General features: G+C 30.1%; 1 protein-coding gene across 2 annotated transcripts in view; it reads right to left on the bottom strand.

Annotated features, from left to right (window-relative positions):
- Positions 1 to 17,076: 17,076 nt before the first annotated feature.
- Positions 17,077 to 26,979, bottom strand: part of LOC129975660 (retinaldehyde-binding protein 1-like) — a 49,383-nt gene continuing 39,480 nt past the window's right edge. For both annotated transcript variants that reach the window (XM_056088768.1, XM_056088767.1), the window contains exons 2-6: positions 26,309 to 26,448; positions 23,884 to 24,126; positions 22,622 to 22,818; positions 20,391 to 20,501; positions 17,077 to 17,521 (exon numbers count right to left, since the gene is read on the bottom strand). In XM_056088768.1, the coding sequence (XP_055944743.1) occupies positions 17,294 to 17,521; positions 20,391 to 20,501; positions 22,622 to 22,818; positions 23,884 to 24,126; positions 26,309 to 26,432 (903 nt within the window). In that variant the 5' untranslated portion in view covers positions 26,433 to 26,448 and the 3' untranslated portion in view covers positions 17,077 to 17,293. The remainder of the gene's footprint in view (positions 17,522 to 20,390; positions 20,502 to 22,621; positions 22,819 to 23,883; positions 24,127 to 26,308; positions 26,449 to 26,979) is intronic.

Here is a 26,979-nt window from a genome sequence, read left to right as displayed (position 1 = left end):
GCGAGAATAGTGTCATCATAAGAAACACCGTTTTATATTAATCTGTATTGGATGCTGTCGGATGCCGAGCCAGTGATCCCAGAGCTTGGTGATAAACTTGGAGACCATTTGGCGACTTGGCGATGAATTTGCCGACAAAATAGATAATGCTCGAAACTTCGAGAAATTTATTGATACGTCCATTATTACACGCATATTTTAGTTTTTCCTTGATTTATACACTAAACACTAATTGTATTCTAAATTTGAAGCTTCAATGTCTGCTAGAAGTGCTTTAGTTTTGATGATCGGTCAGTCAGTCAGTCAGTGACAAAATTCACAAACTTTGACTAGTTATAATTCTTAAATTACTGGTTCAAATTTAATGAAATTTGAAATATAACGTGTTTATATAATGCCTGCTTGGTTTCTGAAAATTCAGGCTTCTAGTTTTATTCACAACGAAGTTATAGGGGGTCGAAAATGGCCTGAACTGCTTCGAGAAAAGGATGGTACGGCATACCGCTTGTTTTTGCTCGACTTTGCGGGGGCACTGCCGTGCCCCCAGATAATTATTTTGATTTATATGAGGGTAGTGTTTTCATAATGTATTTAGCAATAATATTTTCCTACCAATCTGTAAAGAAGCGGAAATCGTAGGGGATATATTTTTAGAGTATTGGACATTTCTTGTAATTGCATTGCGCGGAAAATTCAATGTCCTTTTTAGAATTGTTTTTTCTTTAAGTATTAGGCCCCCAGATTTAAAACAGACTTAATTTTAATCTAAAAATATTATATTATTTTGCATCTAACTAGTTAGGTCCTTTTTTTCATTTATTGCGTTAGCACGTACGTGAAAAAAAAACTAATACAATTTACTATTCTTCAAATTTGTCAAAAAGTTGAAAACAATTAACAATTTTAGTATAAAAATTACATATTAAAAACTCTTGTGTTGGCTTCTTGTCTTTTTGAAATTTCATGTTTGCGAACAGACAGACGGTTAGACAATTAACCACGTGTTTGAGTTAGTTCATAATTTTAAACATATTTATCCATCTGAATTCTTACACATTTTTTTTATTATGATTACATATACGGATAAGAAAGACAACTTCTCTTTTTCCTCCTATATTTGGTATATATCTGCAATCTATATCAAATTTAGAACGAAATAGCACAGCGTACAATGTATAAAAATTGCATCAAATTTCTTTTGTTTCTTCGTTCCATTATCGAGTTATAACATTGGTAAGCACACCTTATTCCAAAAATGTTCTTTTCAGATTCGGGAAGATCCGAAATTTGAAAATAGACCATGTGGGGAACTTCTACATAACAAAAATCTCAATGTGCAAAATGTAGTTTAGGAATTTCGTATATTCAACAGAAAAAATCTTCTAAATTTCGAATAAAATTCCGTACTATTGGACAAATTTTAGCATAAAAAAATAATATGCATCTTTTAAAGTCGAACCGTGACTATAGAAAATGAAACTTCTGTTCTAAAAAGGAATGCAATGTAAATAAGAAGAAAAAAATGTATTATACCGATTTCTACTGCAATAGAAATTCTCAAAATACCGGAAGGCGTTTACAAAAACGAAATAGAGACTTACATGTGTATCATACATTGCATGTGTATCAAACAATCCCTTTTTTTTCTAGCTTCAAGTGAGATTTATTACCTTAAAATTAGTACAGTTTCAGTTTTCTTATATTGGACCTGGCATCTAAATGGAAATCTTTAAAGCATGAGGGAGAAAATAAGCTTATTAATAAGTAGTTCAGCGAGAGTGATTTCCCCAACATTTTCTCGCATACTCTCAAATAAGCTAGTCATGACAGAGAACAACTTGCATGGCATTGGCATACAATACTTTCGAGATATCAACATTTGGCGTGAATTTAGTTCTTTTAGCGAACCTATCGTGTCATCCTTGGCGAGATTTTTGGCGATAGTGTCCAATAATCGAATTTGTGGTTTAGACACGCTTTTCTCAATCGATTGAAACAAAGATTTGACATAAAGCTGAATTTGTAGTCACAAAATCAAATACAATATCTGATATATTTGAGATATTGCGTTTTTGAATTATCGCGTTTACATGTCACAGTAAAATGTCAGTCTGAAAGTACAGACCGACAGACAATCAACTCCGTTGTTGATTTGGCTAAAAAATTTGGTAGGTGTCACCTGTCAAATCAGTTTCATTTTTTTTATGTTCCAAGCTATTAATGATGTATCAAGTAATCGGTATTAAGTAATTGCATTTTAGAATTCTAAGGATGTAGTCATGAATTCAGAAGAATTTTGAATAAAAAGAATAACTACTGGACTTATTTTCTTGATATATAAACTTCCACATTGCCCCAACTGCATGCATTGATAAAAGATCCGGTTAGAAACGCGATGCTTTAATCGTGTTAACTAATTTCACCCATCTCACTGATTCTATTACCATTCTTCATTTCCTAAATCAGTGTGTTTACAATTAGCAGTTATCGACTTACTTTATATGAAAATCAAATATTTCTTCGTTGGTAAAAGAAACTTTTTTTGTCCTATTTCACGATTTAGTGATATATTCAACGATTTCGTTAATAAAATTCTGAATATAGAGTGAATGTGGATATTACTTTCTTTGTAAACAAGTAATAAATAAAAAAAAATTAAGTCAATTCCTACTTAGGTCAACAACATTTTTTTTTTATTTTAGTTACTTTTTATTAAATAATTACAATTAATATAAATATGTATATACATATGACAGACTTACAATATTAAGTGAGAAAATAGAGCTTGGCGACAAACTTATCGACCGTTTGGCGACATGACGACGGATTTGACGACTCTGGCGACCAAATTGAAATTACTGGACAAATTCAATTAATAAATTAATATTTAAAATAAAAAACTGTATTAACATCAAGTGTCATCCACTACAAGTTTAAAAAACGTATTTGAACTTGAGTGGATAAATAAAAAGTATTTTATTAACGACTGAAAATTTGAACAAGATATATATCTAGAGAGAGAGAGTGAGATAATAGTAGGAATAGAAAAAAAAGACAACAATAAAGATTCTAAGAATAAAAACTGAGAAATACGAAACCTTTTCGTTTTCGTGTTTCGTACATGACCAAGTAACATTTCACGTATTGCTTGTACCCATTTAACTCTGAAACTAATCAGCGATATTCGATGTGAAGAGACAAGCCTTCAGCCGAGCCTTCGTTTTGCTCAGGCCGACCATACAATCCAATATGGTCAATCACTTTCGTGTAAACACACTCATGCATCTCATATGAGAACACGATTGGTAAATTAAGCTCAGGTAAATGAATAAAAGCCTCTACCGCAATGTGTATTATGTAGTGGTTTATTGTGTAGTACAATGTATATTGTATATTCACTTCGTTGCTTTGTGGTGTGAATGATTAGATAACTACATATTTGGGAATAGCGGAACCCTTTGGCCATACTCATGATATACTATGTAAGAGCAAGTACTGCAGTTAACCCCTGCTAATTAGTTTTTTTTTCTCAGGATCTCTCAGATAAAATTCTCGAATAAATACACACACACGTTTTGGTATCTCTTAAAACGATATTAGAATACATAATAGGACCCTCATGATATTAGAATATTTTATAAAAACTTTAACCCAATTTATATTATGGCTGATTTCTGGCGGGGGAAACTTTAAAGCAGGCTGATTAATTTTAAAAAATGTTATTTTTTTTTATTTCAAATAAATGAAATCGTAAAAACTTATATTCTATGAATTATAAAATATCAGGATTACAATATATATTTACAACGATTTATTAAAATCATCTTTGAATATATTAAAATATTATTAATACTCAATCATAAAAAATTTTAATGATAATTATCATTTAACAAGTTATATTTCATTATTTTTTTTACAATTCATGTAAAATAATAATTTTAATACTATATTTGGGTGAAGCCAATTATTTCCTTATCATTTGTTAAATTAATTAAATACTTTTATTTCTTATAAGAATTCATGAATTAATGATTGTAATTGAATTTTACTTCTTTTATTATTTTGTCGTAATAAAAATGGTAAAAAAATGCCTGAAATATTTTTTACAAGATTATTAATATTTTTAAAAAATAAAACTATAACGAATCGTAAGCATTTGGCTCTGATTAAAAGTATTTTAAATATGAAAACAGCTTTTACTAATTGTCGAAATTTGGGATTCACAATTTGAAATGCTTTCGGTCGCCAAAGAATTTGAATTACTTGAATAAACGTATTGCTAACATTTTTCTTGAATACTTTCTTAATTCTATTCTAATTTTTATCATCAGCTGTCTAACAATACAGCAACAAAAAAAAATATGTTAAATGGCCTTTCTATCGGATTCACTTCTGATAAAGAATGCTGTTTATCTAGAAATAAAAGTAATTTATTAAGAAGAAAGATTATAAGAGAGCTTATAAAAAATAATTTCACAAAACAACAAAAAAATGACAAACACATATTTTTTTGTGTATATTTATTATACACCAACAGTATACACGCATACGTTACAAAAACGTAAATAATTTCGATATTTTTACATTTTTATTATTTTTTATCATTTTAGTTTTAATTTTTTTAATATTTTTAATATTTTTTTGTGGTTTTTGTTAATTATATTATATATTTTTTACATTTTTTGTTCCTGTTTTACTTATTTTATCATTTTTATATATTTGGTTCCTTTTTGTAATATTTTAAATTAAAAACTACATAATTATACACACAAAAAATATTTACAGATTATTTGCAATATATACAGTTTTTTACAAAAGGACGGAAAATCACAAATATTTACATTATATACAAAATTTACAAAAGGACACAAAAGCACAGTTATTTACAGTATATACAAATTTTACAAAAGAATAGAAAAACACAAATATTTACAATATATACAAATTTTTTAAAATCGTTTTTTAAATAACATAGCTTCTCAAAAAAAAAATTTAGAGGTGTTTTTTTTAGTTGTAGCTGCTCGTCTGGATCTGGTCTAGGTGCTCATTTTTTTTTTTTTATGTTGATTTCTGGAATGGATATTTTATGTTTCTTAAAATTTATTTTCTTCTTTTTTCGCAATTTTCTTAATCTCATATTGATTTTGAATTTCAATTTTCGGAAATTTTGATTCGTTGAAATATTTCTGCTCTGTTTTGTAATTTTCAATTTAGACGAGTCTTTTTTTTTTTTCCTTTTTATTTATTTAATTTTTTTGTCCTTTTTTTTTTGCTTTTATAATTTTTTTTCGCAGAGTTGCTGCATTTTTTATAAAGTTTTTCCTATTGTTGATTCTTCAAATTTTAAAATTTCTCTATACATCAAAATTTCGATAGGTACCAATCTGCAGTCTATTGAAATGAAATCTTCTTCTTCGTTGTTTAATTTTGCTTCTTCTTTTTTGTCTTTTCTTGAAATCTGCTGATGATTTTCTGTTAGGATGTCTTCTTTTTTACCGCAGCTTTCTATTATGAGTAAAAGTGCCAAATTGATTATGAGATCGGAAAAAGAGAAATAAAACATTCTGATGATAAACCAGACCCAGAGGAGCAGCACAGTATTTTCCATCTCTTTCACATTCATTTTTTTTTTTTTTTTCAAAATAGTTTGTTTTTCAAGTCCAAATAATATATTATATCGCAGTGAGAAGGCTATGTTGCTTTTCTCTCAATGTAAATTTACATTCTGAATTTTATTGTGTTTTGAAAAATAAACAATGTTCAGCTTTCAACAATAGACGTAATTGAAATAATGAATTGGTTTTTGGAATTAAATATTATTGTCCACTACAATTATTTGGAAGCTGGGTTTCCATTATTTCCAACAATTAAAAGGATTTGTTCTTATTTATATAATGGTGATATTTTAACAATGTATTCAGCAATAATTATTAGATGGGACTGATATTTTCCGAAAATTATAGGGGTGTACGCCCCTTTATCGCATATTTTTGATATATGGAACATTTTATATTTTATTATTTTGCTTGATGAAGATAAATCAGTGTGCTTTTTGGAATTTTACCGTTATTTAATACAATCCGAAATATAAATTTACAATTTGGTGCAAAAATTGTGCACCAAAATTCATATAGCTAGTTGGTTGCTGCATCCCTTCATTGTTCTCACATGTATAAAAAAATTATTGCATTTTAATATTGAAGAAATTTATCGAAAAATTTGCAATCTATTAACAATTTTGGTGTAAAAATCGCATAATAAAACCTAACGAGTTGTCTTGTGGTCTTTTTGAAATCCTTTTCTGCAATCATTGCAACAAACAGCTAGTTGGACTTCTAGATAACGGTATTAGTCCAATATTTCAGAAATATTTATATTATTACTAACAAATTATTATACCAAATTTCATCTATCGAACTTCTTATATTTTCGAGTTATATTAATCACCTATATAAAAAAGGAAGGCAGAAAATGTTCTCTTTAAAGAGTTTCATTTCAAATTTCATATAAATATGCAGTTTTTGGAGTCATTGACAAGTCGAAGTCATTGACAATTATCGAGTCGTCCAGGGGATAACGAAGCAACGAAGAAAAAGCCTTGTGTGAGCTGGAGTGATTGTTGAACTGAGCTGTGTGCCAAGTTCTGGCCTTTATTGTAGAAGCAACATCGTGCTGTGTGTGGAGTAGCCAGTAGTGTAGTAGTGTGTCGGCAGCTGGATACATTTAAACGGGTTGATAGTAGAGAATTGCTGTCGTTTGGAGAGACCGTAGAATAAAGCTACAAATATTTCCTCTCCTGCTGAATTCTGTCTGGCCGCTTTGTGTGATGTAGTTTTATTGCTACCGATTAAGATTTGTGGGCTACAGTTTGTTGTAGTGTGCTGTTTGTTGCCTGTATTCGCCTCGCCTGTGTACATTTGTCGTCTCTGTGTAGTCTTCGTGTTTAATAAAAATCGTCGTCGTTTGTTACTGAGGCCTGGTGATTGTTTTCACACCATACACCCATTATAAGCGAACCTAGTGACTTTACGGACTTAGTAGAGGAATTGAAGTTGCCGTAACAATATTAAAAATTTTAAATAAAATGCTTTATATTAAATTTAATAAAAAATATATTTAATTTCAAACAGTACATCATCCTTTTACTTCCAAAAATATAGATAAGTTTTAAGAATAACGCTGTTAACACAAAACATAAACCACAGCGTATCCGAATGTTTAACTCAGTAGTATTTACTTCTTTATATTTCAAATTTGTCACTTCGATAAATTTTCTAGCTTGGCTCATTTTAATAAAAAAAAATGAACACAAAATCGTATTTTATCGATATTTTTTACTATCGTTTAAATGAGTCATTAATCGTTTAAATGAAGGTCATTCCGCATATTCCATTATATTTGGAGGAAATTATTTCGAAAAAAAATTTCACCATTCTAAATTCAAAAATTTTGTATTCTTAACAATGCTAATTTCCTTTCTGTGCAATTTCTGTTTCTAAAGTTTATTAATAAGGATATATATAGGTATTCCTAGTCCTTGGCTAAGGAACATAATGACTTAGCCATTATTTTTTTTAATTTGTCTTTTATGTTAATACGTACCATCAAATTCAAACTGAAACACGGGAGGAAAATCTTTCATGTGCAAATGAAATATTATTCATTGCTGACGTACAAGAATTCATGAGAAGAGCTGTTACCAGAGCACATGAGAAAATTCTAAGATAAAATTTTAGAACCAGAGATGATTAACAATTTGCATCAAAAAAAACTATAGATTTAGTTCACTTTCAATTTTTAATGAAAAATTGACTAATGAATAGCGTTTCAAAATGTTCTTTAAACCTTTCATATATTTCAACATTTATGAACAAAATTTGCCTTGCTAATAGAGCAAACATTTCAGCCTTGCACAGAAAAATCAGCTGTCTGAGATTTTTGAAATCGTCTGCTTCAGAAATATTATTGATATTTTAAATTTCTTTGATATTTACTTTTAATTAAAAAACTCTTCAATACTATAATACTATGGAATCGATATACTATAATACTATATGTTTATAAATCTATATTATTACAAGCGTTAATTATGCAAATTACTATAGTTACTATTATTACAAATTATTAAAATTATTTAAATTATAATTATTACAACATTACAGATTATTGTAATATCCTATTAGATAGATATCTTAATAGATACAAATCATTAGAGTTGGTTCTGCAAAAAGACAGGATTGCAGACGATAAAAGGATTATATTTTTTTCAAAAATATTTTTTGTATTAATAGTATTAAAAACCTAATTTTTTTAAATATTTTTATATTTATTATTACACATGAAAGGTGTTTAATCCAGGCGAGTGCTGCAGTTTATCATCTAGATAAAATATATTGTTATATGCTGTTCTTATTGTTTGTATAGATTATAAGCGCAAGAGTTAAACTTATTTATATTGCACGAAGCAAATTGTAAAATCAGAATAAATTAGAAGTAACAAGTTTATTAAAATATAAAATCAAAGATATCAACTTAAAAACGCATAACATATTACGATACAAATAATAAATGGGCAATGTTATAAATTTTTAGCATCTGAAAGTGAAAAAATTATTTAAAAAAAAACGCACAAATGAAGCAATTTAAAAAAGATTTCAAACACAAACTGAAATTAAAAACTGTTAAATGCAAGTATAAAAACAATAATTTCTAACCAGTTAAAAAAAAAATTGGGGGGTGGGGGTGGAGGAGTGATATTCTTGTAAGGATAAGGAAGATGAGACAAAAAAAGCAAAGGGGGTATGGATTAAAAAAAGGATAATTCAATTAAAATATGGTGAACAGTAAAATACAATTGACATCTATTACAAATAGAAGTGTTTTCGCTAAAAACGAGACGTTTGTGAGAAAAGTTAATGCATTCTATAAATCTCACATATAAGAACAGGCCATAAATCAAAGTCCGATATTAGAGTATGCCATTTGTTTTGGATCACCAGATCTGATGTCTTTATTTTTATTACAGAAACACAATGCCAGGCTATCATTTAAAATACTGATTTATATAAAAAAAATTAATAATCTGCTTACAAAAATTATCATAGTTTTTATAAGATAGAACGAACTTGTTTAACATTATTAAAGTTCCAGGGAGTGAACTAAGAGGAATTTTCACTGCCTGAAAATGTGAACTTCTCGGTTATCAGATCTTTAAGATCAAGGAAACTTTGAATTAAAAATTATTGCAAATGTCTGCGATACTAAAGCTTTCAACAACTAAATATAAGAGCAATCGTGCCATTCTAAATCTATTGCGTGGTTCAGTGGTTTTAATTATGTATGATCTAACATCTAATTCTCAATAATCAAATATTGAACACAGTATAGCATTTATATACGGGCACGAAAATACACGCGAACACAAAAATGTTCACAGTTACATCTCTAATTAGACATTGCAAATCTCAATAGCTAAGCATAAAAAAGAAGCAAAAAAAAAATCCGAATCAAAGTTCTAGAAACACTGCACATGCGCCAGTTTCCATGGTAACACAGGCAATGGGAACGTGATGTTTCGGTGTTTTAATAGTTTTTAATGTTGCATTTGTGCAAGTCTATAATTTCCCTAAAATTTACCATAATTAAATGCTTTTATTTTCAAATGATTTACTAATAATTTTCAAATAATTACTAATTATTATTAGTTAATAATTTATTAACTAATAATCACTTCTGATTTTCAAAAATTTTATCTCTAATCGTTATTTCCATGATAAAATTGATACAAAAAAATATATGAAGAAATTACTTTTTCACAAGGCTGCTAATATTTAAAACTTAAATTAAAATATTAATTAACATTAAAATGTGGCTCAAATAAAAATGTGTTATAATATGAACCTGAATTGTTTAGTTATTAAAATTAGGATTTTATAATGCAACCTGCATTATAAAATATATATTTCATAATGCATTATTTAAGGTAACCTGTGAATTTGAAAAAACATATTTCAATACATTTTCCTTTGATATTCTATTTTTTCTTTCGAATTTTTATGTGCAGCTATTTAACAATGGAACAAATTCTTGAAACATAAAATTATAACTTATATAAATAACTTCACACAACAACTCAAAACGAACGACACAACACTCATATTTTTACGTGTATATTTATTATACACCAACAATATACAAGCATACGTTAAAAAACGTAAATAATTTGTATCTTTTTCATTTTTTTATTTTTTATCATTTTAGTTTTACATTTTCAATTTTTTTCTGCTTAATTTTTTTAGTTTATATAGTTTTTGTTACTTATATTTTTTATTTTTTGTGTTTTTTTTCACATTTATGTTTGGTTCTTTTTATTAATTTTATATATTTGCATTTTGTAATTTTTTTTTTACTAAAATTTTAATTTTATAATTTTTTAATGTTTAAGTTTATATAGTTTTTCAGTACTTTTACATTTTTATTTATTTTTTAATATTATAAATTACTAAATTAATTGTTTTTAAGAAAAGATTACAAAATTATATACATATAAACAAAAAAAAATATTTACAAATTATTTACAATATATACAAGTTTTAAAAAATACAAAAGCACAAATATTTACAATCTATACAACTTTTTACAAAAAATACAAAAACAAAAATATTTACAATATATACAAATTTTTTAAAATTCTTTTTAAGATAACATAGCTTCTCAAAAAAATTTAGGTTTTTTTTTTTTTTTTTTTGAGTTGTTGCTGTTCCTCTGGTTCTGGCCTTGGTACTGGTATTTTTTATGTTGTGTTTTTTTCGGTGATTTCTTGGATTGATTTTTTTTTTTCGTCTTCTGTTACAATTTTGTTATTTTACATAGTTTTAAATTTTGAGCTTTGGAAATTTTGCTTTGCTGGAAAATGTCTATTGAAAAATTTTTACAATCTTTTGGAATTTTCAATTTTGGTGAATTTATTTTTTTCTTCCTTTTCATTTATTAGTTTTTTTCTTGGCATTTTTTTGGGCTTTTTTAATATTTTTTTCGCAGGATTGCTGCAGTTTTTTATTTGTATTTTTTTTTTCTTGTTGATTCTTCAAATTTTTGAATTTCTCTGAGCATTAAAATCTCAATCGGAACTAAACGGCAGTCTAATGAAATGCAATCTTCTTCTTCAGCGTTTAATTTTGAATCTTCTTTTTTTATGTCTTTTCTAGAAATCTTCTGATGCTGAGTTGGTCCAGTTTCTTGTTTTACGTCACAGATCTCAATTACCAAAAGGAGTGCCAAATTGATTATAAGGTCGAAATATGAGAAAGTAAAGAGTCTTATAGCGAACCAGATCCATAAGAGCAGCACAACATTTTCCAGTTTTTTTACATCCATTTTTTCAATATAATTTCAGATTTTTCAAGTTCAAATAAAATAATAATTCGCTGTGAGAAGGCTATGTTGCGTTCGTCACAATGTAAATTTACATTCTGAATTTTTTTTTCTGTTTTTCAGATTAAACAATATTCTGCTTTCAACAATAGACATCTTTGAAATAATGAATTCATTATTAAAATTTGATGTTATTTATCACAACAACTATTTTGGTGCTTTTTTCCATTATCTCCAACAATTACATCGATTTGTTCTGATTTATATAAAGATGATGTTTTAACAATGCATTCAGCATTAATTGTTTGATGCAAATACTGTATCGAAAACTTTAGGGGGTGCCCCTGCCTTTTGACTTTATAGCATATTTTTGCATTAACAATTCGTAGATTAAATTAAATACAACTTATCTTTTTGTCAAACTATTTGGTCCCTACAGAGATTAATACTTAATGAGCCATTTTAATAAAATATTTCTAACTTGGTTAATTTAAAAAAACAATTCAATGCTTTTGCAACTAAACTATATTACGAAACTTCGAATATCATTATTTTAGATGATTTTAGACCGCTCCAATGATACTAAGCAAAAGATCCTCAAATTTGAAATTGACGCTAGTTCGACGCGCCTTGAATGGCTTCAAAAATCACAGAAAAGATTGCAAAGCTTCATAACTCCATTACTTTTGATCCCAGAATTGTGAGTCTCTTTATTAAAAAGAGTTAGTCTCAAAAATTCTTTGATTTGGGGGATATGTCTGTTATTGCATATTTTTATTACTGAGGTATATATTAAGTCTGGAGTAGACATTTTGAAGGCAAAAAAAACTACAATAGAGTAGACAAAAAAACTACAATTGTTTTTTACCTTAAATGCGTTTAATTGGGTGTGTTAAAAAAGCGGGAATCACAATCGATAGCTTAAAATTTCTTTGCCTGCGGCTGGTAGGTTCTTTCCTTTTTGTCTTCCATTACTGGTTTGAGTGTTATTACAAGGGGTTTTTTTTGTTTTATTGTTATTTTTTTAATTGTATTTTTGCTTATTAGTGGATGTATTCTTCTAATTTGTTGTTTCGTATTTTCCTTTCTGTTAAAAAGGTATATCTCTTGGGCCTAATTTCAAGAGATTTTCGGGTCACGAGGAATCATTATTTGACTTTTCAGTCTGCATTCCTTCACAGAAAATAATCCTTTTTTTTTAAATCCCTGCCTGAGGATGATCCTTAAAAAAGTCTTCAGGCCGGATTCTTTTTTTATTTGGTTTAATTTGAATTTCCTATTAACTTGATTTTTAATACTTTTGTCTCAATTCATCTGTGTTTTAGATGTAGCTGCAGTTGCTCTCTCTAAATACTATGATGTTTTTCCTGTTCCATTTTTGGTTTTAGTTTGAATAAGAAATAATTTATAGTTGCGATTCCGAAACTATTTCGTTTCGTTTTCATTGTATATATATATATATATATATATATATATATATATATATATATATATATATATATATATATATATATATATATATATATACAATGAAATACAGCGTTTTTATTTTTTTAATCTCTCTTTATTTTATTTTTTATTCTATATAATTGAACTGTTATTTCTAAAGTAAATATTTTCATTTATCGAGAATGTTCACTGTAAAAAAAATCTGAAATTAAGCTAATTTGGAAATTAAAAACTTTTTCTGAAGTTCAGAAAGGAAGAATTTATAGATTAGGTGCTTAGAATTACATATAATTTACCGGGAAGTATTTATTGCATTTTTGTTTACGTTTTCTGGTCTTTTGAGAATTTGTATTGCAGTAGAAAAAAACTGCGGAATACTTATGTATATATTTTATAATATATATTTCCAGTGCCTTTTTTTTCAACCGGTTGAAAATAAAATTAATTATAGAACTATAATTAATTTTATTTTCAACCATAATTACTTGATCATAAGATTCACTTATTAGAGTTCTTGCAATCTTGGATTATTTTTCATGTCATCGCATTTAAATATAGGCCAAAACAGATATCGATATACGATCAACCTCTTAATGAATTTGGTTCAAAATTTGATGCAAGTCTTCATTTTAGATGTTAAAGCTGTATTCTAAATTTTATCCACATTGCGCTTGTCGTTTTGCAATAATAGTGTTCACGGAGAGACAAACTTCTTGTGAATGGATTTCAAAATTTGAGAGAAATTTACAAATTTGGTATAAAGGCCATGTATCACATTTAATCTGTTGGGCTCAAGGAATTTTTGAACTATCATTTCACAACAGACAGACATAATCCCAAATATATAATTTTCTGGCTCAGGAAGGTCTAAAATACGGAATTCGTTAAAATCATTCATTCGAACTTTTTGACGATTTCGACTATATTTCCTTGTATATTACGTATGGAAAAAGAAAATAGGCTGGATCACATAGGGTTTTAAGAACAATGCTGATAAAAGAAAAAATAAACCAATGCGTATTTCGAATGTTTAACTTAATTTTATTTACTTCTTTACACTTAAGATTGATAATCGGTGAAATGTTTACTACTTCCACTTTAATAAAAGAAATTGATATAAAAAGTTCAAGTTCAATTTGTATTTTTTTATACCTATACATAGTATAAAATGAAGTCTCCCGAAAACCTCTGTATGTTTGAAAGCGAAAAATTCGGGATATACTTAACTGCTATTGGAGATATTTGTACCATTTTGTAGGTCATTTATTGGGGACGGTTTTAGTATATTGAAGTCAAATCAAAATAGAAAAAGGAGTTTTATAATTGCGATTTTAATTATTTTTCTACTACGATTAGCGCATACCTAAAACAGCAGTATTTGTGCATTGCACTTATCCACACATGTGTGAAAATCTGTAACTGCGCATGCGCAAATAGCAAGAGATGTAGTATGCATATGTGATACATTTCTTTGTTTATGTCTGATTTTAAACAACGATTCAAAACTCATTATGTCCAAAAGGGGTCCCAACCTTGGCGGAGCACATTAAATGCCAAACAGCTTCGTTTGTTGTGCGACAATGAAAATGTAGAGGAAAGAAACGTTCGGTTAGCGAATATCAGAGAAAGAATGTCCACACTTGGGGAATAGAGTCTTCTGTTGAGAGAAGTCTCAGTCTTTCTTTAAATCACACTGCAACTGAATTACAGAGAAATAATAAATCTCATGAGGAGCGAAGTGACCGTCCAGCCAATATACTTTACAAAGAAATATTATGAAGCTAGCTGAATTTTATTTTCATATAAGATTATACAAAATTGATAAACAAGTGTGGAACAGTGGGTACAATGACTTATTTGTATATTTTTAAATTTTAAAACAGCTATTCTATTGTATATTTTTTGTCTATGAACATATCATATTTTGACCCTTTTAACAATTTAAATATTTCTGAATGTGTGCTATAAAAAATTGTTTTGTTGTTATTTTTGATGATTTCTAAATATATTTTTTTGTTTGTTTGATGCTGCGTGGCATGTTCCTGTCATATCGGGTGGAGGCTGGACTTTAAATTAAATCTAATTTTTCCTGTTGGATGTTTTGCCTCAGACAACGCTGTGCGCAATAGTATAAAGTAAACATTATAGAAATCAACACCTAATATAAGCTTTCGTTTTATGAAAAATAATTTATAGAGAACTTAATTTCTCTAATTAATCAAAAATTATAAGTGAAACTTGTTTTTTTATAATCGTGTGCATTCATGCATGCGTGTCTGTAGTCTTCAGATCACTTACAGTCATGAAATTTGGTACATAGACGGTCATGATTGCGACTCAATACTCTTTAAGGAATAATTTTTTTAATTAATTATAAAAAAAATATTTAATTTGATTTTTGATACGATTTTTTCTTTTTGCATTTGCTTGTGATAGGATTTGTTTCCAATGATTTAAAAAAATAATCACTACAGCATCAACAAGAACAAAACAGTTGTTTTTATAAGAAAATTTATTTTGCACCCTTATCATAACATATAATTTGTTGAATTTTAATATTTAAAGAAATTTTTCATCTTTTACAATAAATTTTAAAGCTTAAAACTAAAATTCCTACATTTAGCATTCTAATTCTGTTGTCTTTTTTTTTCATTCTTTGAGAGTTCTTATTCCAATATTTCTTTCTAATTTAAAATAATAACAAATAAAATAGCTTTTTTTTCCAATGATGTTTAGTTAATATTTCCTGGTGAGTTCAAAGATTGAGACAAAAAACGTGTGTTTGCGAGAAAATTCTACACTGATTTTTCAAGAAAAGAAATTATGAAATCAAAAATCATAAAAATTACTTTTATATAATTAAAATTCTAATATCTTCGCTTCAAACAAACTTTAGAATTTCATTTTATTTCTTTTTTTAGTGAGTTTTCATTAATCTGTTTTGTTTTTTATCGTTTTCAATTCAGCAAACGATATTATTATCGTTTGGTGAACAAAATTAATATTATTTATTTTTATTTCATTCTCATAGCTATACATTATATTAGTGTAATTTTGATACCACTGATATCCATCATGTCATGAGAAATTCCATTCAAGTTCCGCTTCAGTAATTAAGAAGAAAAATATTATTTTGTAAGATAATCTTGTTGGTTTTAAATCTAAGAATCTTAGAGATGACAAGAACAGTATAATGTTATTCTTTTAATCTAAAATCATGATAGATTTGACGAAAACTACATATAAAAATAGTGAATAGAATTTATTTAATTATCATTGTTTTACAAACCAATAGATTCGAAGATTACAGAAATTAGTTTTGGATTTGTATGAAACGCGAAAATTTTCAGTGATTAGAATTAATGTTATTTATTCAACTCACTGAGGTAAAACAAATAATTTTCATGAAATACAAAATTTTATTAGTATGCATTTTATAATGGTACAAATCACTGGCACCTAAACTGAGCAATGGAAAAAAGTAGTCATCGGTATAGGCAATAATTCAATTATAGTCATATAATTCATTTGCAGTTCAAATTTATAATTAATTGCAAATTGAGCTCGTTTTATGAAGACAAATTAAAAATTCTTAATATAAACATAATTCAGTTAACTCATATAGTGATTCAGACACTGATCTGATTCATAATTAATTACGAATTGAGAGCGTTGCATAAAGACAAATTAAAAGTTCTTAATATAAACATAATTCAGTTAACTCTCATATAGTGATTCATATATTACCCGAATTCATAATTCATTACAAATTACGAGTCATCCATGAAAACAGGTGAATAATTCTTAATAAAGGCATAATTCAATTGTTTTCAGTTAATAATTCAATCACTATCATAATGCATAATTAATCGAAATTTATAAGCAGAACAAAAGTAGAACATATGGTAGCAATTATTCTAGACACTAAAATCTCATTTCTAATTAATAAATCTTAATTAAAAATTTCTAATATTAAAAAATGTTTATTTAAAAAAGATACTTTGTTCTTAACTATTTCTCTCTCTCTCTCTTTCTTTTATTATTTGTTTTCATTGATCAAAAGCATATCACTGAGATTTACTATTATTACAATCATTGATCATGTCTCATCAAATGCATACTACCATAATTTACCATCATTACGGTCAATGATTTTCATATCTTACCACCCTATGTATGTAACATGAAAGTTTATAATATCTCATTTACATTTACAATTCCTTTGTATATATGTAAAAAAAGAAAGGAAAAAAATGATATATTTGAATTTTATTACGTTTTTTCTTACTTCATACTCTCATTATAGCATCTTGCTTTTCTGACTATGTACAAGCAATCTTTTCATAACTGGTAAAGAAAGTATTAAAAGTTCTCAGTTGCCATAATTAGTAAGAAATATTGAATGAATGATTTTGAAAGTTCTTCTGGCTTGAATGGCAAAAACACACGGGGAAAAAAAATGGCGAAAATGCTACAAGAAGACATTCCTGGTATTTTGCTTTTTCAAATGTTGTATCTTCTTTTCCTGGAACCCATATTTATTCAGTTTTTCGTAGGCATTCTCTCGATCTAAAATATTAGAGTACATATTTGGGACGTGAGAACTGAGAGGTCCTATTTCACCACCCAGCTCTTCAGGTAGAATGCTTGGAGGTATGTGCTTGTGCAAACTCTTCAAATTGCTGCCGTGGAAGAAGATCTGAAACAAGAGGGGGGAAAATCAAATATTTAGATCAATAAAATCAAATTAATAAATTTGATCAATAATTTTTTTGGTTTAAAAATTTTCTTTACTTCCTTAATTTTTAATTTAATTACTTCCTTATGCTAGAGAAAGTCAAAAAGTAAAGGGACTTTTGCAATTTCTCTTTATAGGGTTTGGTAACACTGCTAATATCCAGCGCTGAATTATTGTAGTCGAAACACTTCCATGCAACGCGTCACTCTTATCTCGCGTTAGTCGTTGGATGCAGCGGACCGTCAGATATGGCAGTTCCATTATCAAAATCTGCACCGAGGAAAAAATGAGGCAGTGATTCGCTTTTTGTTTGAGAAAGGTATCGAGCTTGCGGGTAATATTAATCGAATACAAGCGCAATATGGTGGCAGATGTTTATCGCGAAGCAAGATTTACGAAAAGATAGAGCGCTTCAAACAGGGAAGAATTTCCTTCTGTATGTGACGACGAAAGATTGGGCAGACCAACCGCTGAGACAATTTGAAATTCGTTGAGGATACGGTGATAAAAAACAGATGAATCAATATGTGGTGAAAAAATGCGAAAAGGTGTCATCCTGCAGCAAGATAACGCTCAGCTACTTTCTCGGCCGGCCAAAACAATAAAGAAATTGGAATTTGAAGTGCCCGCCATACAGCCCAGATCTGGCTCCAAGTGATTCTCATATGTTTGAACCTCTTAAGAAAGCGCTAAGGGAAAGAATGTTTGGAACCGATGAAGAAAGCATTGTTGCTATGCAAAATTGGTTATAGATACAACCGAAAAGCTTTCCCATGGAACCAAAAAAATTGGGAAACTTTGGCGAAAGTGCGTTTCAGTCCAGGATAGTTATGTACACTGCTTGACAATTGATAAGGAACAAGTGATTTATGCAAAATTGCGTCTCTGATAGCTCACTAATAAAAGTAAATTCAAAGTGAGAGAGCGTGGAAGACTAGGATTCGTTATCCATATAAAAGACATTGTATACAATCTCACGATTCATATGAAAATTCATGATGTTTGACCCAAAATAGTGCAGGATGTTATAAAAGTTTTTTCTCTGAAATTATGTTTGATTCTTGCAATTATTAAGAGCAAAATGTCAGCAAGACATCATTTAAGTGCCTACGATCGTGAACGAGTAGTTGGACGACTGGAAGCAGGTCAAAGTGTCACCACTGTAGCAGCTGCAATGGGTGTATCATAGAGTGTCATCGCGTGATTAAAGAAGGCCGCTGAAGGTGAAAATGCTTTGTAAAAGCATGCTGGGGTCGTGGTAGGAACACCACATCTTTAGGGAATCGCTATGTAGGCCCTCGTGGCAAAAAGGAAAAGAAATTTAACTCCTGGCCAGATAGCTGCAAACTTTGCAACCGCTACCGATACGCAAGTTTCAAGAATCATCTCACGGCGATTAAATCAAGTTGGTTTGTATGCGCAGAAGCCTATTCCTTGCATCCCGCTTCAACCACGCCATCGTCGTGAGAGATTATGCTGGTGTAAGGAACATGTTGGTTGGTTTACAAAATTGGTCTAGAGTGATGTTCTCAGACGAATCTTGTTTCAGTGCGACAAGGGATTCTGGCCACCAATTACTGTGAAGAGAGGGTGGAACAAGTTATACACAACAGTTTATTAGTGAACGTGATCGGTATGGCCCAGGCGTGATAGTGTGGGCAGGCATCATGCACAATGGCAGAACACCGCTTCACATCTTTGAGCGAGGAAGCTTTACATCGCAATGCTATTCCAGAGAGGTTATTCTGGATCATGTTCGTCTTTTTAGGGGTGCTGTAGATTCAGACGTTTTGTTTATAGACGATAATGCGCGGCCACACAAAAGTGTTGAGGTATTGGACACACTGCAAAGTGAAAATATTGTCCGAATTCAATGTCCTGCTTACTCTCCAGATCTAAATCCCATTGAATATGCCTGGGATGCTCTTGGCAGACGTGTTTCACAAAGAATCATCCCTCCCCGAACAGTGCAAGAGCTCAAAATCACCTTGAGAGAGAAGTGGGACAATATCCCCAAGAAATCCTCGATAGTTCAGTGGAGATCATGGAGAACAGATGCAAAATGTGCATTAATATCCGTGGTCAGTCATCTCACATCTTACTAAGGTACTCATGTATGCATCATTCTCACTTGAAAGTCAATTTTTGTGGGGCTGTTTAGAAATCATCCGAGGAACATCTTTTTTACTTTTAAGTTTTTAATTCTTCGATGTGTCGATATCTGCACCATTTTGCACTATAATAAATGCACATCCTCTCTTCTAAATATGTACTTAGTTTCATTTCTTTAATCATTGTCTATACTTAATTATTCCCAAAAACGTAACTGTTCCTTAGCAATTGTCAAATAGTGTAGAAAAATGATCTATGTTTCAGTTTTCTGTCATTAGAATAAATTCAACTTTTTCAAATGTCCCTTTACTTTTTGACTCCCCCTCATTGTTTAATCATAGATGGAGAAAATATTGTAATCGCCAAAAAAAGAACAGCAAAATTTCCATTTCTGCAATTATATCTGACGGATTTTTTGAACTGTGCAATTAAAAGCACAGTAAGATGAAAGCACAAAATTTGGCATGCGGTTTTTAGATCAAAAATATAGATCTGTATCGAAATTTTGAACAATTTTCTTTTTGAAAAAAGGCACATAATTCCTAAACACACGCAATCCTTTTCACATCATTACAAAACTCAGTAAAAAAAGTTTAATTTTGTTTTCGACTCTTGTTTCTTTTTACGGCCCATCGGAGTTTGAAAGAAAAACGAACCTCGTATAATTTTTCATTTATTTAATTAATAAGAAAAAGTTTTAACTTAAAATTGTACTTACTCGTTTCATGAGTTTTTCAGATAATAAACTCTTGACTAGGTTGATAGCAACGTTGAAAAAGAAAGGTTCGTTGATGACGTGAAAGCCTTTGGCACGGCAAGGTACACAATCCTGTGAAGTAAAAGAATTTCTTTATGGGTTAATTTTAAAATGTTTAGAAAATTTATCACTGGAATATGTGCTAAATACTCATAGCGTACAGAATGTCCCAAACCTATATCTACAATTTACTAATCTAATAAATAAAAAAATTAATTACTTAAAAATACAAATTTACGAAACGCCTTATATTATAAAATAATGGACTTTGGCGACCAACTGGTTCGCTGGAAATACAATTATGAAAATAGAATAGATATTAGATTCTTGTAACAGGATATGTATTTATTTGAAATTATAATTATATTTAATATTAATTAAATGTTTTACGCAGGATTTCAGGATCATGATTCTCTCAACAATTAAGTCGGGACAGGCATTGAAGCTTGGTGTACACTTCACGACAACTCGCCTACCCGAAACCTTGTAAAACCTTGAAGGTCACCCAATAGTTTTACACCTGTTCTGTTTTTTGCGTATATGAACATTCCTAATGGATTCGAGTCCCATGATATCATAGTACCATTGAAAACGTTACAGTTCTGATAGTTATTCTTTAATTCACTTTATTTTCCGAGATTTCATAACTGTACTTTTTTTTATTTTGTATGTAAAGTGCATTGATAATTAGAAGACTCTTTCTTCTTTTAATTTTCAATAACGGAAGAAAATCAAGTAATTTGATATTTGATGCAACAATGAAAACTTTTTGAATTCCATTGCAAAAATAAACTGTACTTATAAAAATTAGGCCAAAAAATATTTTGAAAATTTGTTAAAATTCAGGGCAAAATCGTACGACAGTTATATAAGTATCATTAAAAGATAATTTTTGAAATTCATAAAAATGGTGTATAAATCAGTTTTGTGCAATAATATTTTCGGTAATTATTGTGAAAAGAAATCTAAAATCACAATTAACTTTTAATAAAATTGTTTTGTTTAAAAAAAACTCTCCAGGTTCTAAAGTATACCTATACCAAAATTGGTAACTCTTGATCGGGCTCATAGAGTTCTAAGACACAAACTCTCACATTTTAGCTTATTATTATGAGAGATATGAATATCATATAAAATACTCACAACACTTTATAGCCTTTAACTGCTTTTATAACATTTAACTTAGGAAAAAATAATATTCCATAGTTCCTAAAATATAATGTAGAAAATCATAGCTAAGCTATGATTTTCGAAGCATAGCATAACTAAAAGAAGTTACAATGTTCTTTTAGCACGGACAGGCAAAACTGCTATTATAACATTTTACTATACTGTACTAAACTTTGCATTAAATATCGTTATCTGAATTTAGGAATCATCGCAATATCTTAATTTATATTCTGAATTGCTTTAATATTTATTTAGCCAAAGGCTTGTTAAGCCGGCGTTCTGGCCTAGGGGTAGTGCGTCTTCCCCGTGATCTGGGTGTCCTGGATTCGAGTCCTGGTTCGGGCATGGTTGTTCTATCTGTGAGGTGTGTGAAAGATCTCCCCAGTAAAAAGGGGTTGTGCAAGCGAATGCGTGAGTGTCATCTTCATATGAGCTAAATTCAGACTTCTGCCCTCGGATGCTCAGGGGTCTTCCTTACCCTCAGAAGCTACTGCACCCTTCTTTCCCCGATCTCTTCGACTTGGTTTGAATTGGAGTTCAATCCAAAGGGGATAAGAAATAACAGCAACAAGGTTTGTTAACTATTAGTCTTATAATTTTGACGAAAGCAACAAACGATCTTAATGCAGAGTTTTGATTTTGATTTGCTGTTCATTTTGCGATTTTTAAGTACCTTTTATTATAATTTAAGCCGCTGCTTATTCCTTCCTACAGTATTAGAAAATTATCCTACAGTTTCTTGAAAAATTTGATTATAATGATGAACTTTCTTCAAGACAGCAAGACAGAGCTTTAGTTCTTCCTCTTTTAAACTGATGTTCCATCTCCAAAATGAAAAAGAAAACTATAAAGAAACCCTCTTTTCTTGTTATTCCGAGATAATTCATCTGTTTTCTAATAGCTAGACGTACCCTTTATCTTTTGTAATGTAGATCAAAATAATTAGTGAATTCTTCAAAGCTGGAGTAGCTGAAAAGCCGTTAAAGATGGCATTAGTGTGAAAGGAATAATTTTCAACTCACTTGCACAAGACGGATACCACGGTATAGGAAAGTAGGAGACAGCCAGTGTTTCAAAATCCGCATGGATATTTTGTTCCAATCTAAGATTATAATGTAGCCACACACTTGACTTGCTTCAAACTGCAGGAGGTATTCCAATCCTATGAGCGCGGTGGCGAAAATTTCTTCTTTGGTAACCTTTTCGATGTCGAAGTGTGCTGAAAATAAATGAATGTTGTTGAATAACATTAAATTAAAATTTTGTGAAAACAGATTAAAATTGTAAATAAGAGCTTTTCAAATAGAGCATCACATTCTTAACATCAAATAGTATAAGATATTGTGTAATCATTTTTTGGTAATGTATCCAAAATTGGCAATTTTCAGTTTCGAAATGGATTAAAGAAAAAGGATCTTTTCGTGGTTTCTCTTCACAAGAATGCATTAAACTTTTACAACTGAGATAGTGTGGATGTCCCAGACAGTTAAATCTCTAATTCTGTCTATTATGTGTCTTTAACTGCCTTAGCAAGTATGTCTCTCATAATGAATATCTGTTTCAAATCTAGGCTAAATATGGGAGATTTTTAGGTCGATGCAGAACTGCCACAGAATATATTGAATGGAATTTTTGTTTTAATGGCACAAGATCCAGAAAGGGCTATACTGTCCCACACATATGAACAATCATATTATCTTCCTCAAGAGCTTATTGAAAGAAAGAAATCGTGGTATCATAATAGTATGAGCAACATCCAGAAAATAAAACCGTTTAGTTATACAAATACAATATTTATTGGAAAAGAAATTTTGTTAACACCTGAATTTTCTTTTACTTCTCTACATAATTAACTGCATTTAAGTATTTGTCGTATCTAGTCACGAGTTTCAGAATTCTCATGTTATACTCTTCTATGGCAAGTTCATTAAACCAGGTGGTCACTGCATTCTCCAAATCTTTATCACATCCAAAACTTTTACCGTCCAGAAATTCCTTCAATTTTAAAAAAAGGTTGTGACAGGGCAAAGAAGGTTCTAAAAAGATCATTATAATGGATTTATCGCCATAATACCTATAGATTCTGAAATCTCCCATTTTATCGCCAAAGTTGCGAAATGATTTGTAAGTTGTCGCCAAGGCCGGAGATCATTAATCCAGCATCTATCAAAGCAATCTATAAAATTGTCTTCCTTACCATGGAACTAACTGCGCTGGAAAGCAACATTACAGATTCGCAACAATATTTTGAAAAATCAGCAGAAAAGTATGAAATAATTATTACCTAATCTTGCGTACCCCACTGCCGCTCCTGATGGATGTCTGTATGGCATGAGCAACATGTTGTTCATCTCTATCACATTTTTCACATCTTTTGGAGTAAAGTCAGTCATGATCCCGGAATAGCGAGCCTTGAAGATATAGTAGTTTTGAAGGGTTTTGAAGGCTCTTTTCACATCGTACTTTTTGGCACGAAGGAAACGGAGAAGAAAAGTGTCGTTCGTTTGGGGTCGAAAATCACTTTCCTCTGAAAAGAAAGTTTAATTTATCAGCTTACAACAAACCGAAATGTACAAAATATAAAAAACATACAAATCCAAACGATAGCAAGAAGTCTTTTAAAATGTTTGTTGTTGTTGTTGTTACTTACAGCACTTTACAAGTTCGCTGACGAACTGTCAGCGATTAAAAATGTTTTATACAGTTTAAAAAATAAATCTGTCGACTAAAATTTATTGCCTATGAAGTGAAGTAAAAATTCAATTTGGGTCGTTTATATAATTTACCGTTTTTAATTCATAAATGAGTAGTAATAGTTTGCCATCTTTGAGCAGGTATTTTGGACTAGTCTCTGTAGCAATCTTTTCTACTTTCTCTTATACGAAGTATAAAGAAAGTACAGAAATCGTCAAAAAATTCGAGCTCGAGATTTTGACGAATTTATACGTTTCAAACTATTTTTTAATGTTTGATGAAACAGTGAAAATGGTATGATTTACGTTGTAACAAATCTGTTGTTGAAAATTATGTAAAAATAAATTATGCATAATTAACCGCATAGTAAATAATTGAAATATTTACCATATGGCAATAATTTTTAAGCTATAAAATGTAGCAAAACTCATCTTTATACTATATTTTAAGACTTTATCACGTAAGAGAAAAAATATTGCTCAATTTCTTCTTAAAAAAATTAAATTTCTAATCGACATTTTAAAAAAATCTCTCTGAGATGCACATTTATTATTCCAAAGTATATCGATGCAAAACTTAGATATTTATAAATCGAGTGGCCTAGCCTGTAGAATGCCAACACACTTGTACGAACACCACTCATTCTCTCTTATTTTTGGATGAAATTAAATTAAATGATTTAATTAAATATTGATTCTAACTTCTTTAACTATTTTTATTTCTGGCAATGAAGAATCTGAGAGAGTCGTGCATAAAATTTGATTTCGTCAGTACTTTCTTCCCTCCTCCATAAATACAAAAGGGCCGTGGTGACCTGGTGGTAAGGTTTCGTTTTCGGGACCGGAGGGTTACATATTCGAGACCCGATCCCCCTGAAGAACCGTCGTGTCAGCGGGTCTGGTGCAGTTAAGTCCGTCGCTGCCAAATGTCCACTCGCTGGTGTGGTCCGGAAGCTTGAAAAGGGGGTTACCAGCTCAGGTATCGTCCTTGTCATCTAACCGCGATTCAAAATTACTAGTTCCCTCCCAAAACAGCCGTAGTATTGTTTTAAAACGGTACGTTAATATAATTAAATTAAACCATGGATATCTGAATTCTTAAGTGTTGCCGAGCTTAGGGTCAGAATTCCTAGATTTTGAAATCTTGACAAAAACAAATATTTCTCAATGACCTCCCGTGAGTAATTTGAATGAAGAAATCAATCTCTGTTATATTATTGTCTTCAGTTTATGAATTACAATGAGGGAAAACAAATAGTAAATAGTAGTCGGTTATACATCACATTTGCTATATTAACTCCTCTTTCGAAATTAAATAAGATCTCTTGGAGAAGGACATCATTATTTTGTATCATTATATTAATTCACTTTTCAGCAATGGTCATTTTTTTAGTAGGAAAGATATGAAACACGATCATCTGCTTATTATATCTGGGCCAAAAGTAAATAAACAGTATTTATTCAGTATTTTAAAAAATAACCGACTTTCTGGTTCTCAAATTCTTCTCATCCAATTAGTGGTGTGGTATTGAATCTAAAAAAAGCCTAATATTTCACTCTCATATATTCATAAAATTCACCTAATACCATCGGTGGCATGGTATTGAATCTAAAAAAAAGCCTAATTTTTCACTCTCATGTCTTCATAAAATTCACCTAATACCATCGGTGGTGTGGTATTGAATCTAAATAAAAAAAAGCCTAACATTTTACTCTCATGTCGTTGAAAATTTAATACGTTGATTTCTGTGTGAATCACGTGTAATTCACACATGCTATCTAATTAGATGACCCTTTTCTTACAGCAATTATGAAATAACAAAGGGGTCATCTAATTAGATAGAAATCCAAATCAAAGGTGCCAATCCTCTCAACGGATATTTCTATTACTGCGTAGTAAAGTATTCACCCACATCCTGGATAATTGTACCGAAAATCAACGTGATGAACATACACGACATGCACAGCCATGGGGATCCGAGGCATATCCTATGACCTGTTAAAACTAATTCATACCGTTTATAAGCCTTCGCAGTTCCTTAAGTGCCTTTTCCTTAATTTCAGGCGTTTCCCCCAGTTCTTTCTCCGCTATTTTCCGGATTTCTGGGGTCATCTCTTCTTCCCACACTGGTATAGGCATCTTGAATGTCTAAAAGCTGAAAGATTAAGAGCTTACAGTTATTAAATCAAGAACTTTTAAAAACAAATATTGAGGAACATATGATCAAATATGTATTTTTTTATTTTTGAAACACAAACTTTTATATTGTTATTACTGTAAAAATTTTAACATGTTTAATAAAAATATCTTTTTTAAAAATCAAAGAACCAATGCCCCAGTCCCAGTCGATGGTCTGCTTTCATCAATTGTTGTTTTCTGTGAAAGTATATGACCCTCAAATATGCCAACAATGGTTACCTTTCCCCACTGCCCTATATTTTCGTCTCGCCTCTCCGAAAGGAGAGGAGGGTGAGTGATTCCGTCTCAAATAGGCTCTCCTCACCCAAAGTGGAAATGCCTTCTCGTGGCGCGAGACGTTACGGAGGAAGACACTCCGCCAACTTGTCTTGGCGTAGCAGAGTCTTCTTACTCCAAACTAAATTTCCACTGGATACCAGTTGCGAGGAGCTTCAGCTGCGAAAACCATAGCGGCGGTTCTGTTCTTGTTGACGACCGGGCGCCCTAG

The sequence above is a fragment of the Argiope bruennichi genome, chromosome 7 (genome assembly GCF_947563725.1).
Source record: "Argiope bruennichi chromosome 7, qqArgBrue1.1, whole genome shotgun sequence".
In the NCBI taxonomy this organism is placed as follows: Eukaryota; Metazoa; Arthropoda; class Arachnida; order Araneae; family Araneidae; genus Argiope; species Argiope bruennichi.
The sequence above is the reverse complement of the archived record's forward strand: the minus strand, read 5'-3'. Positions and strand labels throughout refer to the sequence as shown.